At 46.1% G+C, this 22,162-nt stretch overlaps 1 protein-coding gene across 34 annotated transcripts in view; it reads left to right on the plus strand.

Moving 5' to 3' along the window:
* Lrrfip1 (LRR binding FLII interacting protein 1) overlaps positions 1-22,162 on the plus strand; it is a 131,339-nt gene that overhangs the window by 70,152 nt on the left and 39,025 nt on the right. For 10 of the 34 annotated variants that reach the window (XM_074072104.1, XM_074072106.1, XM_074072081.1 and 7 more), the window contains exons 2-9: positions 1,792-1,878; positions 5,227-5,244; positions 8,437-8,484; positions 10,063-10,107; positions 10,641-10,691; positions 14,195-14,233; positions 18,105-18,161; positions 20,568-20,627. In XM_074072104.1, the coding sequence (XP_073928205.1) occupies positions 1,792-1,878; positions 5,227-5,244; positions 8,437-8,484; positions 10,063-10,107; positions 10,641-10,691; positions 14,195-14,233; positions 18,105-18,161; positions 20,568-20,627 (405 nt within the window). The remainder of the gene's footprint in view (positions 1-1,791; positions 1,879-5,226; positions 5,245-8,436; positions 8,485-10,062; positions 10,108-10,640; positions 10,692-14,194; positions 14,234-18,104; positions 18,162-20,567; positions 20,628-22,162) is intronic. The other 24 variants (XM_074072107.1, XM_074072095.1, XM_074072103.1 and 21 more) reach the window with 5 other exon arrangements.

Consider the following 22,162-nt stretch of genomic DNA (forward strand, 5'->3'; position numbering starts at 1 on the left):
AATGTGTAACAAATACCCAGAGACTCACGGCTTAGAAGAGTGCCCATCTGTGACCCTCCTAGGGTCAGGAGTGTGGCCCAGCCTTCTTGGTCGCTCTCTGGGCCTCATTTGGTGACACTTGGTGTCAGCCAGCCTGGGGTCTTTCTGGAGGTCAGAGTCCTCTTCCAAAGCCCACCTGGTGGTTGGCAGAGTTCAGGTCCTTAGAGTTATAGGACTGAGGTCCCCTGTTTCTGATGGCTGTCACCTGCACTTAGGCCCCTTCATAAGCTTCTCCCATGTGATAGCTTTCTCAAGACTAACAAAAGGCTTTCTCCAACCTCTTGGCTCTTCTTTTAGAGGGCTTGCTTGATTGGGGCAGGCCACCAAGCAGTTCCCCTTTGCTTAACTCAGTCAGCTGATAAAGCACCTGGGTTATTTATATGTTTCTTCTCTTTGCCACACAATGTAACATAACCACAGGAGTAATGTCATCATATTCACTGACTGGCCCACACTCCAGGGGAAGGTCCATACAGGGTGTCCACACCAGGAGGACGAGATTCTTGGGGATTGTCCTAGAACTCTGCAGACTACACAACTTTCTCCCTCTGCCCTCTCTGGTGGCCCTGTCCTTCCAGCCTTTCCTCTTCCTTGTATTCTTACTCCTCTCCTCCCCTTTCTTTCCCCTATCTCCCTCCCTACTCCTCCCCACCCACGCTCATGGGCCAAGGCTGCTGTCAAAACTCTTGTCCAGTCTATGTCAGTCCAGAAAGGAGCCAGCAGGCACCAAGCCGAGTCCTGTGCCTCCCAACCCAAGCGCTGGGGAAGTGGCTGCACTTGTTGTGGACGGTGTCATTTGACTGGCCTATGGCTGGATTATAGTGTATGGGTGATGACAACCTGAGGAGCCTTCTTCTCCCCCCTTCTCCAGCGCTGGGATCTTTTTCAGGCCTTGAGAGGCCCTTTAACAGGTGCATGTGGTCTGGAATCTTCAGAAGAGGCAATGAAGTATCAGAGTTCCCATGTATCTGGGATTCTATTTTTTCAGTGTTGGGAATGGAACCCACCTAGGGCTTTGCATTGTCAAGTGAGCACTCTACCACTGAGTCACGCCCCAGCTCCAGTTTTGATTTTTGACACTACTTGATTTGAAACACCCTGGCTAGATTCATTAAGAAAACACAGGAATGAAACCTGTTATAGATGAGGTCATACATGAGCCAGCCTCCGTGACAGGTCAATACTCAATTTGGAATTTAGAAAGAAATCAGGGCCAGGTGTGGTGGCTCACCTCTGTAACCCTAGCACTAGGGGGCCTGAAGCAAAAGAATCAAGAGTTCAAGGCCAGTCTGGGCTACAATAACAAGTTCAAGATCTACTCGGGCTACCTAGTGGTACTGGAGTTCGAACTCAGGGCCTACATCTTGAGCCACTCCTCAGCTCTTTTTTTTTAGATAGGGTCTCACAAACTATTTGCCCAGGCTTGCTTTGAACTTCCATCCTCCTGATCTCTGCCTCCTGAGTATGTAGGATGACAGGCATGAGCCACTGGCACCTGTCCCATTTAGTGTTTTTGAACCTTAGTGGGCCACAGGTAACTAACCGAACCCACAGAAAGTGAAGCCATGGATAAGGGGACTACTGAATGCTCAATGGCTGTTTCACCAGTGCCGTTGTAATTCCTACAAGTCTGTGATTCATTGCCTTATGTTCATTAAATCCTAAACAAGATTTTCTCCTGACAGCATCGTTAACCATCTACCCGGAGGGCCAGCTGCTCTGTTTCCTAACATGATTTCCGGTGTGTTTCAGGCGGAGGCCAGGCTTGCTGCGAAGCGAGCAGCCCGGGCGGAGGCTCGAGACATCCGAATGAAGGAGCTGGAGCGGCAGCAGAAGGAGGTAACCCGGGGGGCCCTCGGTTGGTTCTTCCCACAGTAGGTTTAATTTTCAGCACAGTGTGCAAATGCAGACGTACCTGTCCTCTTCACGTTGCTCCTGGGTGGAATATGTTTGCATGTGTGGCTTTTGGTCAAGGTCAGGCCGGGGGTGCACATAGCCGATATGGGTCTGCAGAGATCTCCTGAGTCCAGCTTTGTGGCTGAGGAGCCAAAAGGTGCTGGGTCTGAGCTTCAGGGCCTGTTGACCGAAGTCTAGTCTGAATTAAAACAGGGAAGAACAGGTGGATTTTTTTTTTTTTAAACTGGCTGACTTGTTTCATTTAAAAAATATTTTCCCTGAGATTTTCACAGTGTTGAACAGTGACACAGAGAACAGAATAAACATCGTGGGTGAAGTAACTATGGAAGAAACTGCCTCCTGGGCTGAGCGACAGTCCAGGTTGTTTGCTGCTGGTTTTCAAAATCTCAAGCAGGGGCCAGGAGCCAGGAGCCATTTCTGACAAGCCTGCGGGCTCTTGAGCTCATGTTGGGTGGCAAGCTTTTCCATGCTTTTAAGACAACGTGGAACCATCTACTCCAAGCCCACCCTGAGTGGCTTTTCCCGTTAGGAAGGTTTGAATGTGTTATGTTGGCAGAGGGCTGATGTCCTGATTTAGCTCATGTAACCAATATTCAACACTTGAGATTTCAGATGAAAATCTGGGTTTCCAGTTTCTTTTCTTATCACTTTCCAGCAAGGACCAAGCTGGCCATGCTCCCTGTAGGACTGGCTGGCCACCAGCCCGAGGTGCTCACTGTCACTCCAGGGGATGTGTAAGCAGAAGAGGGGTGTGGCCAGGCTTGACTTGGTGAGAATGCTCATCCAGGTGGCATGAGAATAGTCACAGAGTACCGGGAACCCCAGCCCAAGGGGTCAGTCAAGAGAGTCAGACCACAGTCCTGATGGAGGGGAAGGTGAGCTGCAGGCCAGTCCCCACAGTGCTGGGGACAACGGGGACATGGCTTCTTAGAGACAGGCCAGGCCACTCTCCTTCAGTGACTGGAAGTGACCCTCCTGGCTGGCCAGCAACACAGTTCTCCTGTGTCTGAGCAGTGCCTGTCCTGGGTTTGCGTGTGCAGAAAACTCAGCCAGTATTTGAAGGTAGCCCACCACGTCTTCCCTCCTGGTGGTAAGCACAAAGTTGTACATTAGCTCTAGTTTTTATGTTATTTTGCTTTTAGAATTTAGAACTTGAAAACATTTTTGTGCATTTTCTCTTCCTTCACCCAGAGAAGCACAAAGTTAGCATTTTCCTAGCACTGGTCCCCTACAAATCACTTTTATCATTTTAAGCGGGAAGATTTACCATGAATTTTAAACTCCTGAATTTTTCTGTTAATTATTTGGACTTTCCAGTTGCACGGCAACATCCAAGGCCCTGGTTTAACTGGAGCACCTCCCCTCCCCACTTCCTTGCAAGGGGAGGTATTCAGGCCCGAGTTAGTAATCATGTCCTAAGCAGCTTTTACCACAAACGCCAACGTGAAATTTCCACAAAAGCAAGGTGACAGTGAATTTCATCATATGTATATACATGCCTATCTTCCTAATTATACACTTAGATAAAATTTATTCTCTCCTTAATTGTGAATAAGAACGATTTACATATATGCATAATGATTTAAGCAACTTGCTACAAAATGCTCCTGCAAAAATTCTTGATGGAAGTTTACCTTCCAGCATGCAGGCACCCATAGCAAAGGGGAAACAGAGGAAGGCCTCGCCATTTTCCGAGTGGAAACAGGCCAAGTGTCTCCCAGGTGCCAGATCCCAGGCGCAGCCCCTCAAACACAGAATCGACACTGTCAGGCGCTGCAGAAGCAGCTGTCCTTGGTCTGTGCTGTGTGTGCACACGTGCCCGTGTTTGTCCACACGTGGACATGTTAATGAGAGGGTGTGCCTAACAGCCTGAGCCTGCAGCCTGACATCCACAGCTCCTTGCAGGTTGCTGTGCACATCTTCTCCTGGCCTGGCTATTAATAGAAGCAGCAAGCACTGTTTGAGCTCACCCATCTGATGGCCCAGGCACTGGCATTTGAAGTTGTTGATTAAGGGGAACTGAATATGGTTTGGAAGACTGGTGTTTAACCAGCACGGCTGGTACTTTGGTGCAAGAATTGAGAAACTCGATCCCTGTTTTCTCGTGCACACAGTGCTGTCCAGCAGGCCTGGCTTCCTTGAGGAAGAGGTCTGATCTGCCATGGGCCCCCAGGGCTGAGTCTACCTGGGGTGGGGCTAAAGAGGGTGGCAAGCTGGTGGCCAGAGTTGGGGACCCCTGGGAGAGCTTGCAGAGTATGCAGAGAGGTGGTGAGGGGAGTGGTATTGGGGTGCAGGTCTGTCATCAAGCCTCAGGGCCTGAACTTTATCCAGCCAGGCTGCTCCAGCCCCCTGAGCCTCCCTAATGGCTCTATCAGCAGTGCAATGGGCTGTTTGAAAGGATGCGAACTCCTTTTAAATGGATTCACTAGGGGAGAATAAGGTGCAGACATTCTTTGCAAATCCCAGGTGACCTCAAACTTCATAGGAGAACCTCATGATAGAAAAAGATGGGGATCAGCGTGTTTCTTTCTTGTTGTGATTGACTTGACAAACCTTTGGCAGGAAGTGCTGTGTTTATGAGTCATGATGTTGGGTATATTCACCTGGGATCTCCCACGTAGGACTAGAACCATAGCATTTCTACGTGATTTGTTGAATAGTGCAAATGAGCAGTGCCTTATACTTACAATGAGATTAGGAGAAGCCCCTGAAGCAAACCAGGTTTGTCCATGACAGTGAGAGAGGTACACACTTTTGCCATTGTCTAGGTTCTCCTATAGCTTCTTTAAATATTTCAGTTACATTCTAACCATCACTGTGTTTTGGGGGAATTTCCTGGTAGTCTGTATGTGTCTGCATGGATCAGAGCATCAAAGCCTCTTTCTACACTATTTGTGAGTTGACAGTTACGTTTCTGTGCTTTTTCATTAAACTTTATTACTATGAAAAGAAATTAGCATTGCTATTTCCCACTAATGGCAACAATAGGTTATTCACACTTGTGCATTAGAATAACTGGGATTCTAGTAGAGGTTTGTGTGGGGTGCCCTGTTTCACCAGAATATCTAAATCAATGTAAGGTGAGTGATGAAATGACACTTTCAATGAGACTTCACACATTTTTGTTCATATTTTACCGGTAGTCATCATTTTTTCCCCATATGGCTTTTACTCATATTTCTGATTATTTACAGAGTCTTTCTCCTGCGGTTCCTGCTGCCTTAATTGATTTTCTGTTTCCTTCCTGTTTTCTTTTGTTCTTCTCTGTAGATCTATCAGGTTCAAAAGGTAGGCTTGTTTACTTTTCTAATTTGCATGTAGTGGGGGTTTTTGTTGTTTTGTTTCCTTGCCAAGGTCTGGTCACCTTTCAGAAACAACACTTTGCATTGAAGACACATAAGCAGTCTCACTGCTATTTGTGTCAGTAAGGCCTCTGTCCACCTGTCCACCACAGAAACCAGCAGTGTGCGCTGAACACTTCTCTTGCCTCCTTTTTCCTCCAAGAATTAAAAAGTCATCTCTTCAAGAAAAAAACGAATTTTAATACCAAATCACATTTCAGAATTTGAGGAACCTTTTGAAATCATATATTGAAAGAGAAAGATTATCTTTCCAGATAACCTTATTAGAAAACCTTAAAAATAGCAATGTAAATGACCACTCATTAAGAAATTATTAGATACTGATTTTTTTTAAATGAGCAAAGAGAAAACAAAGATATAAATCAAATCCACCAATTTAAAATAAGCCCGCCCTCAATCAATCCCCAGCATTGAGACCAACAGGAGTCTCTGTCCCTGATGCTCTGCAGGGAGAGCTGAAGTTTAGAAGTGAGTGCACCAAGCAGACCAGATCCAGAAAAATGCAGAGACAACCACGTCAGTGGCTCAGGGTTCAGCAACAAAGCAGAAAGGAGGCACTGACCCCCTGAGAGTCTGTGGGATTTGTGTACATTGAGACTGCCCAGCGGATAAGTTTAGGGTGTCACTTATGACATCAGCAGTAGTTTCTTTTTCTAAGTTTGTTTAGTCTTTAGATAAAGAGCAACTGTACCTTTCTCTTAGAGCAGCTGAGATCACTAGAATAATAAGGTCACAAAATCTCAAGGTTAGAGCACCTTAAACATGTCATCGGCAAGTCTGCGAGCCCTGACATGTTGGAATCCTGTACTCTCAACTCTGGATAGTCTTTCTGTCCTGCCGTCCTGCCCTCCATGCTGCAGATCTACGCTCTTGAAGAGGGCAGAGATGTCCATCAGGAGACACCAGCACCTCTGTGTACTCTCTGAGTTTTCCTAGGGTCCAGTATGGAAATGGGTACTGAAGCCAGAGTTCCAAACCATCCTTAGAGTCCAGGAAGAATTTGACAGGTTCAAGGGAAGGCTGGGAAGCCCTCACCGCAGGATTTTCCTGTCCCAAACCCAAGAAAGGGGCTTGATTTGGTCATTTCTACTCGCATCCTTTCCTTTCCTGTCCTGCGTCACTGTTGGATTTTTGCTTGTGCACCTGGGATGTGTGGTGAGAACCTGAGAATGGAGTCTAGTATATGATGCACAGCTGGAGGAACTCCAGAAGTCCACAGCCAGGAGCACAGGCACAGTTGTGCCAAGGGACACACTTTTACCCCTCAGGTTCACGATGAGGAAAAGGAGGCAGTCACAGTCAGCACTCTCCCCAGCCCAGATGGCTGCTGGGCTGAATGGTTTCTCTGGAAGCAAAGTTGTTTCTGAAAGTGGAGCCTCCCGCATCAGTCCGGCTCCCGCTCCCTCTGCGTGACTCATGGCTAATCACTAATTGCAGTGTTTACATTTGACATTCTTGGCCCTTGCACAGGCTGCTCTGCTGATGTTGCTGGCTCAGGCTGGGGCCACAGTGAGCACTGACCACTGGGCATCCCTGGGTTGTGGCTGGGCCCCGGGGATCAGGGCATGGGAAGGTGGCTGGAGCTACAGTGCTGTTTATAAGACCAGGAGCTAGTTGAAAGAGTTTGAGTTCCTTTCCCATTTTTATCATGTTGACATTGTCAGAGGCATAGAACGGGACAAAAGGAAATATATGAAACCAGAAAAACCTGCAATATAGACTTCTTTCGGAATTTAAATAACTTTATTGTGAATATATATCAGTCTTCTTTTTTAAAAAAATATATGTTTGTAAGTAAAATAAAAGAGATTAAGATAAATGAGAGAAGGCATTATTTTACCCAGGCAAAATCTGGAAGTTGATAGTAAAGGTGGAGCTACCTCAACGAGATGCAAAATAGCCTTATGCTGATGCTTTCACTGAAATTGGATTTAAAATACTTTCTGAATTTATAGTCTAGGGAAATCGAGAAAAATATGTGGCTCCTGTGGCTTTTTGTATTAGAGTTCGCTATTGCTGCCTTCCAAGTGTTGTTAAGTTCTGCCTCCCAGATCTCATCTTCCAACTTTTTCCTTACCACCATCTGTAAGAGAAAGGGCAAAGGCCGTCCAGTAGCCGTGCATCTTAGCTCTGGCCACCCTGCACCATGAAACCAAACCAAACAGCAGCAGCATGTTTCAGAAATTACCTTGTACTTCTAGCATCTGATCTTTTCCTTCTGGTCATGCGAGTATAGTGTTGAAGAGAAAAGCCACATCTATATTTTGTGACATGGAGTTTGGTTGGCTGTTTCTTGATTTTCTTACTGGAATTTGAGGGGGAAGTAAGGAGAAAAGCAAAGCCTGTAATTTGACTCTATTGCCCAGGTTCCTGCCTGACTCTGGGGCTACTGTATTTAGTAACAGCCATTCCGAACCTGCTTTTTTAAGTCTAATTTGGACCATGGTGGTTTAGACTGCCAAGGTAAAAAACATGGAGCTTAACCACAATAACCCCACACATAACTTGCAGATGTGCATATTTCTCTTCCTGCCCAAAGGCCTCCTGTGCAGGCTGCGGGCATCTTTCCATCCATAGCAGGCCAGAAGTACATCCAAAGGATGTCTCATCCAAAGGAGTTCTCGGGCCTGCCCTCAGGTCAGATGTCTGGAGCACGCAGACTGCAAATCCTCATCAGCACAGAACTTCTCCCCTTTACTCTGGGTTTCCTACTTCCTGGGGCAACAACACGGAATGGCTCTTGGCTTCTGCTTCCCCTAAACAGTGTTTAGTCCTTCAGCGCATTTGCTGTAGAGGCATGAACAGCTTTACAGAGAGGCTTGCAATGCTTCTATACTAGGTTCACCTTTGCAGCCACCCTGGCCCAGGAAGGCTTTGTTCTGAGCTCCCTGGGCCTGCAGGGGTGGAGTGGGTTGGCAGGGAGTCTCTCCACAGGCTCAACCTGCAGGGCTGCGTGGGCGGGACTTCCTCTGCAGACGCCACCAAGCTGGGACTGCTTTCCCTGGCATGCTACCTCCACAGTGTGGCTTGGGCACAGGTGGGAAATGCATGTTAGATCAGTTTCTTGTGCCTTGCCCATGTCACTTCTTGCCTAATTTTCTTTCCCTTCTGTCTGTAGAAATATTATGGGCTGGATACAAAATGGGGTGACATCGAGCAATGGATGGTAGGCATTGCATACAATTTTAAGACTTAAGTGGCTTATAATTTAATTCTTATGCAGTTTGGGTATGTAGATAGATTTCCTATTGCACTGTAATTTGATCCTGAGAGGTTTTCTTCTGGGCAGCTCTGCATCTGGTCTCAGACTGTTTACATCCCCTCGCGCAGCCTGCTAAGAAATTCCCTGGCCAGGCATGTGTCCTGTCTGCTCTGTAGCTGCTGGCTGACATCTGCAGGCTAGCAGTTTGTAGGGTTCCGCCAGTTTCCTGCCTCCCCAGTTTCCTGGGTCAGAAGATTTCTACTAGGTACTCAGGCTGGGCCTGTGCCCAATGGAGTGAGAACTTTCCAGACAACCTTAGGTTACCATAATGTCTTGTTATGTTCTAGTTGGAGCCAGAAGGGGCCTTGGCTCCATTTCCTTCCTTAGGACTGCAGCCAGCTGCCCTGTCACCCCCATTCCACCTTTATCATCTTCACTGTTGGGTTCTCGGCTCACCCATGCCCACTGAAGCCACTGCTCCTTAGTGAGAAATTTCCTTCACCATCTCCACCATTTCCTAGAACAACCTTCTGCCTTCCCAGGTCAGTTGAGAGCTAGCTGGCCCCCAGATGCCCATGTGGGGAGGCTTCGGGAGGGGCACCTTCTGGTACTTTCCACTGGCTCCCAGAGCAGGGCTTCCCTCTTCTCACTAATTCCCCAATCTCTTTCTGTCCCACTGCCATTCCACTAGCTGGCCCCAGGGACACTGTCATGTGCTTTCAGCACCAGAGGACCTGGCCAGGGTGCCAATGTCCTGTTCAGTGTTCCTATGCATAAAACAAGACTGTCACCTAAGTCATCTAAGACTGTCATCTTAGATATTGCATGTGATATAAAAAAAGAACACATAGTTCCCCATTGAAACTAGGAAGAGCACACACTTCCTCTATTGGAAAAGTGACCAAGCTCAACCTGTGTGAGCCTTCAGTTTATCTTGTTTCATTTAAGCACATGTAATATTATAAACTCTTAAGACAATTAAAGGCGTGCTACCATTTTACATACTTCTGAGAAAGAGAGAGTTGCTAATTGTAACTGCAGCCAATTTTGACCACAAGTCATGCCCTAACATCAGAGTGTAAAACCCTATGTTTTAGGATCCTCAAGCTAGGGTAGGTAGGATGACATCCTTACTGGGGTTTTTTTGTTGTTGTTTTTCTTTTAAATGGAAATGATTTATCTTTTGATTCCCAAAAATAGAGAACAAGGTTCTAAGTGTAAGGGGAAAAGCAGGTTGATTTAACTGGACCAGATTATAGAGGTTAGAGAAAAATAAGACCTAGCTTTTGCCTCTCTGCCTTCTCTCTGTTTTTCAAGCCATGAAATATGCCAGTTATTTGTGTGCTTAAGAACCTCCCATAGAAGAAGGCATTTCCCGTGGGGTTTAGTTGAAGGCTTTAAACAGAAGCAAAGAAAATATTCATTTGACATTTAGATCAGGAGTTTTGTATTCTGTTGCCTCGGGGCTGTCCACGGCTTTTTAAAGCACTCTGCTCTGCCTGTCTCTAACCTCTTTATACCGTCTCCCTGTTGCTTTGGTAGGAAGACAGTGAGCGCTACTCGCGCAGATCCAGAAGGAACACATCGGTTAGTACCCTGTTCATTCATTACCTGGGCATTTTGATAGAAGTCTAATTTGTTATTTTAGTGCCTAAACTATATTTGGTGTTTATGAGAGAACTCTACGAATACAGATGTTATTGCCTCAACAAAGAACGTGAGCTCAGTCATCAGCATTTTGACCTAAACTCAGTGAGAAGAGTGGTTTTGGGAGATTTTCTGAATATTAATACACTCATGACACTTTCAGTGCTTTTTATGCTACTGAATTACCCATGAACAATTTGCATAGCAATATACACTGAGGTTTATTTACAACTTGTCTATAAGTTACTTATAATTAATCAAATTAATTTAAGTCCATGTTTCCATAAACAGTCCTAGGCAAATAGGCATACAAAGCCCATGTGCTGAGGACCTGAGCCTTGTTCCCTGAGCTCTTGGGCAGTGTCTGGCCCACCCTACTACTGTGGGGTCGGACCAGCCAGTCCCTCTGAGATTTGAGCACTGGTTTCTTTATGGTGTCACTTCACATTTATTCTCGTCCTTTCTTTCAATAGGCTTCTGATGAAGATGAGCGTGTGTCAGTGGGTAGTCGTGGCAGTCTGAGGGTTAGTACCGGAGTGATTGAGTCTGCATGGCACGGCGTGTGTTCCCATCTCTCACCCATCATCCTGTTGTCTGATGGGCAATGTCTAACTGATGAAATACTTATTTAAAATCTAATCAGGCAGGGTGGGGTGGTGGTCTTTGTTGTCCTACACAGATTATTAATACGCACAGGCACTTCGATTGTTGTGTTTCCCTAAGAGTAGAAGTCATTTTTAATATTTTTTCCATACGATAAAACTGCCGAACCTTGACTGACAGTTGTCCCCAGCATTGCTGGTGTGCTGGACAGGAATGGAGAGGCACATAGTATCTCTCTGCCAGTCTGAGTGCCCGCTAACACACACACCCTCCCAGTAAAACAGGAGTCTCAGTGAAAGTGGCCGTACCTTGGTGATCACTCGCTGGGGCTTGCAGGTAGCACATGGAGGCTGCCTGGTGGAAAGGGGTCAGGCCTGGGTCCACCCTCAGGGACCTTTCTTTTTATGAACTCTCGTGAAATCTCTTCTTTACTGAGAATTTAATGGCTAATAAGCACAAATATATCTTTCCTTAAACACTCCAAAAATCTTCATAACTGTACTTGAAATCGTGTGCTCTGAGAAGCAAAGAAGGGAAATTGTGTTTTCCTTAGTGTTTCGACTTAGCAAAGTAATCCGAGCACATCAGTTTCGTCCACCACAGGGTTGAAATTGCAGCCACTCTGTTCTACTAATGGACGTCTAGAGCTGAGGGCTGGTTTTCTTCAGCGACAACGAGGTCAGCCCGTCACTTCTTGACTCACTGTGACGCACCGAGTGTGCGTTCACCTTGGCCGCTGACAGTAATGGGTGCTGAAGTAGACCATTGTCCTGAGGTTTGACCCTTCTGCCATGGCCATATGCTTGCGGGGACAAAAGCAGGTCCCATGTGATTTTGCTGGACAATTACAGTTACCATGTGAAGAGATTGAAGTGCCACCTGGCCTTGGGAGCTTTCTCCTGGGTGGCGTAGCCTGGATGATGTGGTCGTAACTTCCTCACGGTCCCCTGACACAGTTCCCTCCAGAGGAAGGAAGACTTAGGAAACCCACACATCCTGAATGCAAAGCTCAGTTTGCAACAGCTGTAGCCAGGCACAGGTGTCCCAGATGTCCAGTCGGCCACCCCTCGAGGCCAACCAAGTAAAGGAAATGTGGCTTCAGGGACCAGGGGAGTGACTGCCCATTGGATTTAGCATCCCGGGGACATCAGTGACTTTGCCAAGAGCACTTTTGATAGAAATGGTGAGAGCAAACCTGATTAATACAGAGGGAGTTGAGAGAGAACAGGAGAGGGACTGAACAGAACCCAAATCGCTGTCAGAGTGTACCATCTTCAGACCTTTGAAATGGGACAAAGATTGTGTGCACTTAGGTTTCTTGGAGGGTGTCCTGACCTAAAGGTTGGAGCCCACTGCAGTACTAATGAGTTTTGCGGTGTTTGGTTGGCCTTCATTTCACTTTCAATGTCCTTAGCCAGAAACAAGCTCGATTCCTTACTAGGTGCTCACCTTTGTATAGCCAGTGTTTTTGCTCTAAGGTTCGAAGTTTCCTATAGGAAGTCCACAGTCAGAGTGCTACCTGACTCTTTCCCTTGATGAGCTGATTTGAAACAGGCTGTGCACAGTGGCTCGCACGTGTCATCTCAGCTACTCAGGAGGCAGAGATCGGGAGGATTGAGGTTCCAGAGCACCCTGGGCAAAATGTTTGTGATACCCCATCTCAACCAATAAGAAGCTGGGCAGGACTGGAGGCATGGCTTCAGAGCACCTGCTTCGCAAGCATGAAGCCCAGAGTTCAAACCCCAGTCCCACCAAAAAAAAAAAAAACCAAAACCTGGGCTTGGTGCTGTATACCTGTGATCCCAGCTGCAGGGGAAGCATAAATAAGAGGATCATGGTCAGGCCAACCCTGGGCAAAAATGCTGGGGGCATGGCTCAGGTGGTACAGCACCTGATTGAGGTCTTAAGTTCAAGTCCTAGTACCGCACACACACAAAAAAAGGGGTGGGGGTGGGGGAAGGGGAAGAAAAAGAAAGGGAAAAAATAGAAATAGACTCTAAGAACTTGAGAACTCGAATCTTAAAGATGAGAGTCAAACCTCCTGATTCCCACAGGAGCAGAACAAGCCCACCTGTGACCTCAGGACTGTTTGGTCACAGTTCTTAGTGGCAGTACCAGCTCTGGCTCCCCTGAGGCCTGGTGGGCTGTGCCCCTTCCACAAAGCTCTGATCTTTGCTTGTTGGGACAGTGAAGGCAACCTGACCACCCTACTGACCAGAATCTCCTTCACTTGTCTCTGTGTAGGGCCAACTTACATGGGATAATGTGTTCTAATATTCTGAAGTCTTCAATTTGTAAATTTTTCAGATAAGACTTACTTCTCAGACTTTACCTCTAATCTTTAGTCATTCACGTTAAATACACTGGCTGGCTCTTCCACCAGAAAATACTCTTTTCTCGGTGGAACTGAGAAAGACTGCAGTTCCACTAACAAAAATAAAGGCTTTTTACTTAAAATTGTTTTGTTTCATTTTTGAGACCAGGTCTGGCTAGGTAGCCCAGGCTGGCCTTGAACTCAAGACCCTCCTGCCTCCGCCTACTCCCCAAACACTGGCCTTTTACATGCAGCTAACGATGAGACAGACCCTAAAGAAGCCAGGGAAGTTTTGCTTTCCTCTGTCTGTACAGTGGTCCCTCAGAAAAATCTAGATATCGTAAGTTTTCATTTTTCCTTATTTAAAAACTGATGGTGGTGAGCACATGATAGAAGCGAGAGCACACAAGGGAGGGATGAGGATAGGTAAGACACCTAAAAAATTAGCTAGCATTTGTTGCCCTTAACACAGAGAAACTAAAGCAGATACCTTAAATGCAACTGAGGCCAATAGGAAAAGGGGAACAGGTACTAGAGAAAAGGTGAGATCAAAAAGAATTAACCTAGAAGGTAACACCCACGCACAGGAAATCAATGTGAGTCAACTCCCTGTATAGCTATCCTTATCTCAACCAGCAAAAACCCTTGTTCCTTCCTGTTATTGCTTATACTCTCTCTTCAACAAAATTAGTAATAAGGGCAAAATAGTTTCTGCTGGGTATTGAGGGGGTGGGGTGGGGGGGTGGAGTGGGTGGTAAGGGAGGGGGTGGGGGCAGGGGCGAGAAATGAACCAAGCCTTGTATGCACATATGAATAATAAAAGAAAAAAAAATAACCTGATGGTGGTACAACTGTTAACCTTTCCCTAATTTTTTATAATATTTTATGTAAAGAAGGGGGAGTAAGATTGATGAAATGGTTTTGTTTCATGAATTACAATTTCATGGTAGCTGTCGCTCAGTGGCAATTCTTTTTATAGCTGTATGTAAGATCCCAGAAGTCACGCTGAGATGTGGCAACTGCCTGGTTTTATTTTATGCTTTCTGAGTTCTTCAGTTCATTTTTGCCACTGTCCTTTCTGTTGTTTCCTCTCTCATCTCATTCTGACAGGCACAGCCCAACTTGGAGTATGGGGGTCCCTACGCCTGGGTGAGATGGCTGAGTAAACTTTTCTGTGTGACATTAACTGTGTGGCACATGGATAATAACCTACAGTGTTTGCACTAATCTCACAGGGGCTTTTATAAACAGTCAAATACATCCTGGTCCACCTGCCAGCCTTTACCTCAGGGACTGTGAGGCCAGGGCCGCAGGGCACTTCCTTCCTGCCAGAGCCTCCTGGCCCCTGGGTGGCCCTGGAACCTGGACCCAGTGTGCACATGGGTTCTTTACAGCAGACAGCCAGCTTTTTGCCACACACTGTGTGAGGAGCTGTGCACACCAGGGCGAAACAGGTAGGAACCTGCTCTCAAGGAACCCACATCGGGTCAAGAATTCCCCAGGCCTCTAAATTTACTTTGAAAGATTAAATGTAAAGTCATTTTACCTAGTTACAAAAACCATTATTTTCTAATCGTTAGTCATTCAAATTAAATATGCTGTCTGGCTCTTCTGCCAGAAAATACTCTTTGAGAAAGGCTCCAGTTTCACTAACAAAAATAAAGGCTTTTACCTTAAAATTGTTTTGTTTTTGAGACACAGTCTAGCTAGGCAGCCCAGGCTGGCCTTGAACTCAAATCCCTCCTGCCTTCGCCTCCCCAGTGCTGGGATTGTAGGTGTGTGTCCCCACACCTGGCCAAACTTGGAATTACTACGCTATGTCTATGAGCGTGTCTGTGCCTTATGCTTTCTGGAAACCTGTAAACTGAATACTTGAAAGAAGAAAAATTTAATCTCACCAGAAAGCGCAGGTCAGCATTCAGGTGACTTGGTACTGACGTTCTCATGGCCTCAAAGCCTTTTGTGCTTCTCTTAGTCTACATTTAAAATTACTTGGCAAATTCCTGTTTTTAAGATGTGTTTTCTTGTTTGTGGTGATAATTAATAAGTGGAACCATGCATCTGCCTAGCATGTTTGGTCCTCGGTGTCCCAAGGGGCAACTGGAAGGAAGAGTTGAGAGCCCAGCCTCCCAGCCCAAGCTCATGCTGACCACTGCAGCCGTCCTAGCCTGGTGAGGCTTAGGCCAGGCAGCTCTAGAGGCAAGCAGAAGGCATGTCCTGAGATTGCAGACGCAGCCTTCCTTCACGGAGTGCTCGCCACTTATCTACAGAGCACGCTTCTTGCAGAACTAGAACCAGCAATTCTTCTGTTCTTTAAGGAATTCAGTGTATTTGAGCCTGTTTCTAGATTGTCACCCTTGTATTTCGAACTCAAAGTCTCTGGTGGTCATTTGTGTGTGAACACATGTTGGATTTTGCTTCTCATTGTCATTTTTTGTCAAGCTAACTGGAATGCAGCAAGTGTTCTACTCACAAGCTTTGCTTTACCCTTTCTTGTTTGGCTTCTCATTTTTAATGCCCTTACATGTTCTCTGTCCTGTGACTCATGTAGAAAAATAGATGGCTAGCATTATTACTGAAAAATGACACCTGACTTTGCACGGTCATCTGGGAAGTCTGCTGATGCTTTGGGAGCTGCATGGCAGGGGTCAGATCCTGACTGGTCAGAAGTTACCACTAGATTTTGATTAAGAATTTTCTCCTGTCTATGTATCTGCTGTGATTTGTGAGCATTCTCTTTATTTTTCTCTCCCTTGCAGCAGTGTTTCTTGCATTACTCAACCTAAGGTTCCCCAGATTGCTTGTGAAAGTGCCTGTTCTGGGGCCCCCTTCCAGGGATTGCAGGTTCCTAGGTCAGGGGCCTGTGCTCCTGAGAAGCATGCCACCAGGTGGTCATGGTGCAGGAGTCTATACCAAGTGCATAAGCATAGGTACCATTAAAAAGTCACCGTAAGGAATGCTGAGAACAGAATCCTGTAGAACAAAGCTAGATGAACATCAGAGACCTGGCTTCGGGTGAAGATGATATGCTGTTCATGGACTTTATATTCTAACTTTGTGACAGCTACTTGTCACCCCTCCTAACCTCTTCTGCCCATTCAAACAGCCCCACCCACATGGACAGGTCACATAAAAGCAGTACCCAAGAGAAGACTGTTGGTGTGCTGCAAAAAGGTCAAAGTTCTGTTCACTGCAGAGATGTCAAGGGCATCCTTTAGGTTTGGGGAGGCATCCCAGGAATTTGTTCTAAGAATGTATTCCTTACCATAGAACTCCAGTACAGCTGACCAGGGGAATGGTCCACAGAGCTTTCAAAGTAAGTTTTCCCTGTCTTTTCATGGAAGATTTGAAGAGAGAAGACTGCAAATGAGAGCATGCACTTGTTCTCCCAACCTTCTCTCTCTCTGTCCATTGCTGCAGGCTCAGAGAATGGGAAGAATTTGGAGGAATTTGCCCAAAGCACCAGTATTTTATAACCAACCATGGAAAAGCCCGAGGGCCATCTGTGTCAGACATTTTTCTTCCCAGTTTACTGGTGAAGTCATCTGAAAGTCAACACTGTTGTTAATCTCTATCAGAAACTAGTGTCTTAAAAGAGCAAGGGGGTAAGATTGAGGTCTGAAATACGCATGTCCCTTACATTTATTTCCTGTCACATGGCCTCCGCGAAGATTCGGAAGGAAATTGACAACAGCACGGTTCCTGCTGATCTCCAAAGATTTTTGCTATTACACTTTTGCAGAGATGTTCTGATGTTACTAATAGTTTTCAAATTTCTGCATTCTCTCTTGTTTCATTGTATAAATTTCAAATTGATTTTTTTTTCAGTTGTAACAAAAGTAACCCTATATGTAGTTTCACCCTTAAGGTGTCATGAGTCTGGATTTATCATCTGTCTGGAAATTCAGTCATTTGTTCTACTAAATGTCACAACCATAAAGTATATGCCAAGCAGTCCTCACTGCCATGGAGTGAGGACCTATCCAGGTCCCCCTGCAAACCAGGCTCCTTCCCTCTGCTGTGTTCCCCACGTCATTCTGCTGGCAGGTGCCTCCGAGGCCTGGTTGAGCGCTAGGGAGCCTTATTCAGTCTCAGGCAGCCCTCACAGTGGCCTGTCACATACACATGACCGAGCACATTGTCACCGCCAAGGAAGTGGCTGTGGATGAGATGACTGGCCCAAGGTCACACGATAAGAGCTTCCATTTGCAATTTGGGGGTCGTGCCCCTGACCCAGTGGTGTGTCCCTCTGTCTGCAGTAGGTGTGTGAGCTGCTCCTCTGGGGTCGGTTTGTCTCTGACATGATGATTCTCTTCTGAATGAGGTTGGTTAGGGCATTCTTAGAAAAGCCCAAGCCTTGGCTTTAAGAGCTAAGAAAAGGGAGACAGACAAACACTTAGCATACTCATTTTCTATTTTTCCTTGGGGACAAATGGTGGCGTCAGTAGATATGTCCTCAGGCTTCATTTTGAAAAATAAAGTAGGGAGACTGGAGGAATGAAAAACTGATCCAGAGGCCATGCCCCGGGTAAATGTTTCTTCCATGATGAACCTTTGCATTTAACTATAGCTGGAACAGAAACCATTTCTGAATCTTACCAATACAGCTTCATCTGGACTGTAATTTCCTAGGACTACCCGGACCAAGGCCTGAACTCAGGCTGGCTTAGGCGGGATCACTACCCACTGCTCAGGCATCCAGCCTTTTCAAAAGCTGGAGTGTCTACAACTCCCTGTAAGACTGGACATAGGGAAACTGCCACAGAAAGTGGCTGCACCAGGCCAGGGGTCATAAGACCACAAGGAACGCGTGACATTAAACCGACTACTTGACTAGCCTGACCATACTGCTTTCTCCTGAGCTGCATGCAGTGGTGTGGACAGGAGGAATGGGGGCAGCTGGGCACTGCTAGGATTTGTGCCATTCTGTACTGTCTCTTCTCCCCACCAGCTAATTTCCCTCTGCTGATTGGTACCTGTGACATCATTGCTAATTTTTCTCTGTTCTTTACTGAAACAGACGAATGGTTATGATGGAGAACTGTACGGATCGCATTCGCTGAGTAGGAGATCTGGCGTTAGTATAGCAGACATGCATGCCCTGGAACTGAAGCAGGTTTGCTTCAGAGCTTCTAAAACAGATTGCTAAATTTGGCTTCCTCACTGTTTGATGTTCTAATCGACCTGTTTTTTCCCTGGCACATTCTGACATTCTAAGCGTGACTAACGTTCTAGGTGTTAGTAAAAGGAGGTAACACTGGTGAGCATCACCGAGCTTCACATCTCTAGAATTCAAGATGAGCTCTTTTGTTATTTTCTTGTCTGCAGTACTTTCACGAGTACTTAAGACTAACCTTTCTCACAGTTCTCCATGTCTTCATTTGTGGTTTTAATGTTTATCTTAAAGACACATGTATGGAAGCCTGTGTTTTCCAAAAGACAAAAAGGAAGAGAAGAGAACTGAAATCCAACATTTGGAATGCCCACGGCTGAGAGTGGGAGGCAGGAGCCACGGAGAGAGAAGGGGGCCATAGTAAGGGAGTTAGGGAGTGGAGTGGGCAAGGTCACTGGGGAATTCACAAGGTTGATGTGGACATGTTTTTAATTAAGCCACACGATCCACACAGGTCTATTCTGGGTTAAATGATTAAAAACCTTCCTGTTCTTACTGTCATTTCTTTTCTTTAGTAAGAAATTTTCTTGTGTGAAACTTATTTTAATTATGTTAAGATATTATATATACACTTAAGTGATATTTCCAGGCTTCAAATGGGTAACTCCCCTCAACTCCCCCACATACACACTGAGTCAACACCCTCAACTTTCCCAAACTGGTAGAACAGGTTCCTTTAACCTTCATGCCTGTTTGGGGTTGCATATCCTTTTATTATACTTCTTACAAGCTTTTCTAATTCAGACTTTAGAAATCTCTCAGTTTCTGGCCTCCTGCTTCTGTCACTCTTCACATTGATGCCTGCAGGGTCTTTCTTTAAGGAAGTACACAGTGCCCCAGGGACAGGAGCCTATGGTCCAGTCTGTCCTATACATGCCCTGTGCTGCTGGTTTTGCTGACTGCTCAGCACTCCTCTATGTGCTTTTAGGGGACAAGAGCTTCAGGGCTTCCTGGGGACCCCTAGACGCTCATTGGAATTTATTGACTAATTTGTGGCTTTTCCCCTAAAATGTTGTTTTACCATAATCGATCACAATCATGGAAGTTACTTTAGAAGGTCTTTAATCCCGGCCAGGTGGGACTCAGGAGATGGAGTTTGGGAGTACAGCAGTTCACGGCCTGGGCAAAAAGAGACTCCATCTCAAGTAATGGCTGGATGTGCCACTGTCATCCCAGCTACTCGGAAGCACAGATAGAATGGTTGTGCTTTCCAGGCCCACCTGGACATGAAGCGAGACTCTGTCTCAAAAATAACCAACACAGAAGTGTAGCGCACATGCTGCCTAGCAAGTTCAGCCCCAGTACTGCCAAGAAAAAGTTCTTCAGTCCAGCTGCTCCCAGTATTACACTCTATGACGTCCCTAACATTAAGCTGCCAACATGTCTGTGGTGGGACCTGGTGACGTCCAGCTCTGTGTTATACATATATTTTAATCTCTTGGTTTTTTCTTTAAGACAGCAAAAGTGTGCTTCATGATACAGTTACGATTAAGGTAATGCCTCTAGAAATGAAAGACCCGGTTATAAAACTGCTCACAGAATGAGGCTGGATGTGAAATTGATTGAGCAAGCAGTCAGGAAGAGCAATGATTGAAGAATAAACCTGTGTCTAAATCGTGCAAGGGAAGATCCCAGAGCAGAAACTCTAGGAGGATAGAGGGGGAACCTGGAGGAGAGAGCTGAGCTTGGTGTTTGTGGGAGTAGAACGCCCAGGACTGATGAGTTTCCTCCCTGGGGGAGCTGGAGAGCTCAGTCACCAGAGCAGACCCGTGGTCATTTGATCCCAGCCTATTCCTTCTCTGTGTCGCTCTCTTCTCCATCCTCCACTGGATCTGATGGCTTGTTAAAGTCCACCCTCCTATTGCGAGGACATTTTCCTTCTGTGATGGTGGCTCTCAGCCTCTACTTATCTCCCCACATTGGGGGCTGAGCTGGAGTCCTCAGGTGTGCTGGGCCAAAGAAAGACCAAACATTTTGCAATAAACAGAACTATAACTATAATTGTCTAAGTGGATATGCAATAGGGAAGTTCAGACTAGAAAGTTACAGTCAGCCTGGCATGAGATTTGGCTAGATAGCCACATGGCTGCACACCTCACAGGGACATTGCACTGATGTAAACACAGCTTAGACCCCAGTTGCTAAGAATTTCGGCTGTGGCAGTTGTGCCCGATTGTTTGGGTAAAGCCGCATTCCAGGTTGTTGATGGCTGGCTTGGTTGTGGTGTTCCATGTTTGCCTGGTGAATAGGCAGTACTTTTGCAATAGTACAAAGTGCTGATCATTTACAAATGTCTCCTTTGGTGCTTAGAATTCCAGCTACAGTGGCGAGGGCAGACTCTCCACTCTCTCATCTTCCAGGGAGAAGTTGGTTGGTTCCCTTTAAATCTTTTGCACCCTCCCTTCAGAAACTCCAGGTTTTGTAGCATGCAGCCTTGAGTGTGTGGACTCACCTTTGCTTATACCCTTTCTCTCCTAATGCCTGTTCTGTAAGTGTTCATTTGGAATAGATTTTTGCTAATCTTTTGAGGAATGCTTAACCTGAGTGATTTCATTCAGACTTATTCCACTATGCTGTATTTGATATAAATTGTGCATATGAATTGTGGTATTCAGCTAACTATGGCTAACTATACCATGAAAGAACCTATTTTTGTGTACATTGTTTTTTAGTTAGAATTAATCAAAAGGAAAAATACAAGAATTTCAGAAAACATTTACTTTGTAGGGTTTGAGCATACTTTGTGGCAGTTTTGCAGGAATGGACCAGACTTAGGATGAAAATCCAGTCCAGTTTGGGTTCCTGCCCCCACTGTAAGAGCTGGTATCAATCCTGAAGGACGGAAGTTCTAGTTATGGCCGAGGCTGGCATACCCCAACTAAAGCTCATACTCAGCAAAATTGGGAACCTGGTTTAGGCAAGGGGAAATTTGAGTGATCCTGATCACGAAGTAAGATAGTTCTAACCCGAGGGTCTTGGGAACTCTTGAGGCATTTACCTGTGGAACAGACAAGGCTACAAACCCAGTCATGGAGCCACAGTAAACGGCTGAGTAGATGGGATATAAGAAGAGACGGATTTTCCCAGGAAATTTTCTAACACAGGATGTGAGTCTTAAAGAGTAAGTAGGGGAAGAACCAGTAGCACTAGCTAGTCAGAGCAGAGAGGAGGACGTCAAGGGTCAGCGGCCCATGCGCAGAGCCGAGCTGCTAATGGTGAGAGCCTCCCGTGCAGCCCTGTGGCTAGATTCAGACCAGGGTCTGGGCTGTCCTGTAGACTCACTGATCCGCAATACCTGACCCCTGTCTGAAATCAGAAAATGCCAGGAATCTACCCAGTACCTCTGTTTCCCACATAATCTTTGACCTCATTAAATGCTTCTGGAAGAAGCAGCCAAGTGTATTTTCTTCTGGGCTTCCTCCTCTGCTACAGTGGTTTAATGCCTGCCTGCTTCCTCCTCCCAGTCAGGCTCCCTCCGCCTCCCTCACGCCAAGAGGGCTCCAGACAGTGTGGGCAGCTTCCACCCCTTCAGCTCTGCTTGCCCCCAGCCCCTGTAATCACAGCCCCTCCTTCCCTCACTCCACGCTCCCCAGCCAGTGAATTTGACTGAGTAAGACATGGAGTTATAAGCACTGAAGTGTGCTGGCTTTTGCTCCCCAGCAAAACCTAGGGGAGGTTTTGCTGTTGCAATTGGTCATTCGGAAAACACTATTTCCTCTCCATTTCCCCGGGGTGAGATTCTTGCTGTAAAGTAGAAGACAGTGCTGAAATACTTAACATTTAGAGGCAAATTATCCTCCCAAGTTCAGCCCTGCCGAACTTACTCAAATTCACGGAACAGAAATAACCAGTATCCAAAGCATTATCGGCCGAAATTAGGGCTGCTCCATTCTGACATAAAACAC

Source organism: Castor canadensis, chromosome 4, assembly GCF_047511655.1.
Source record: "Castor canadensis chromosome 4, mCasCan1.hap1v2, whole genome shotgun sequence".
In the NCBI taxonomy this organism is placed as follows: Eukaryota; Metazoa; Chordata; class Mammalia; order Rodentia; family Castoridae; genus Castor; species Castor canadensis.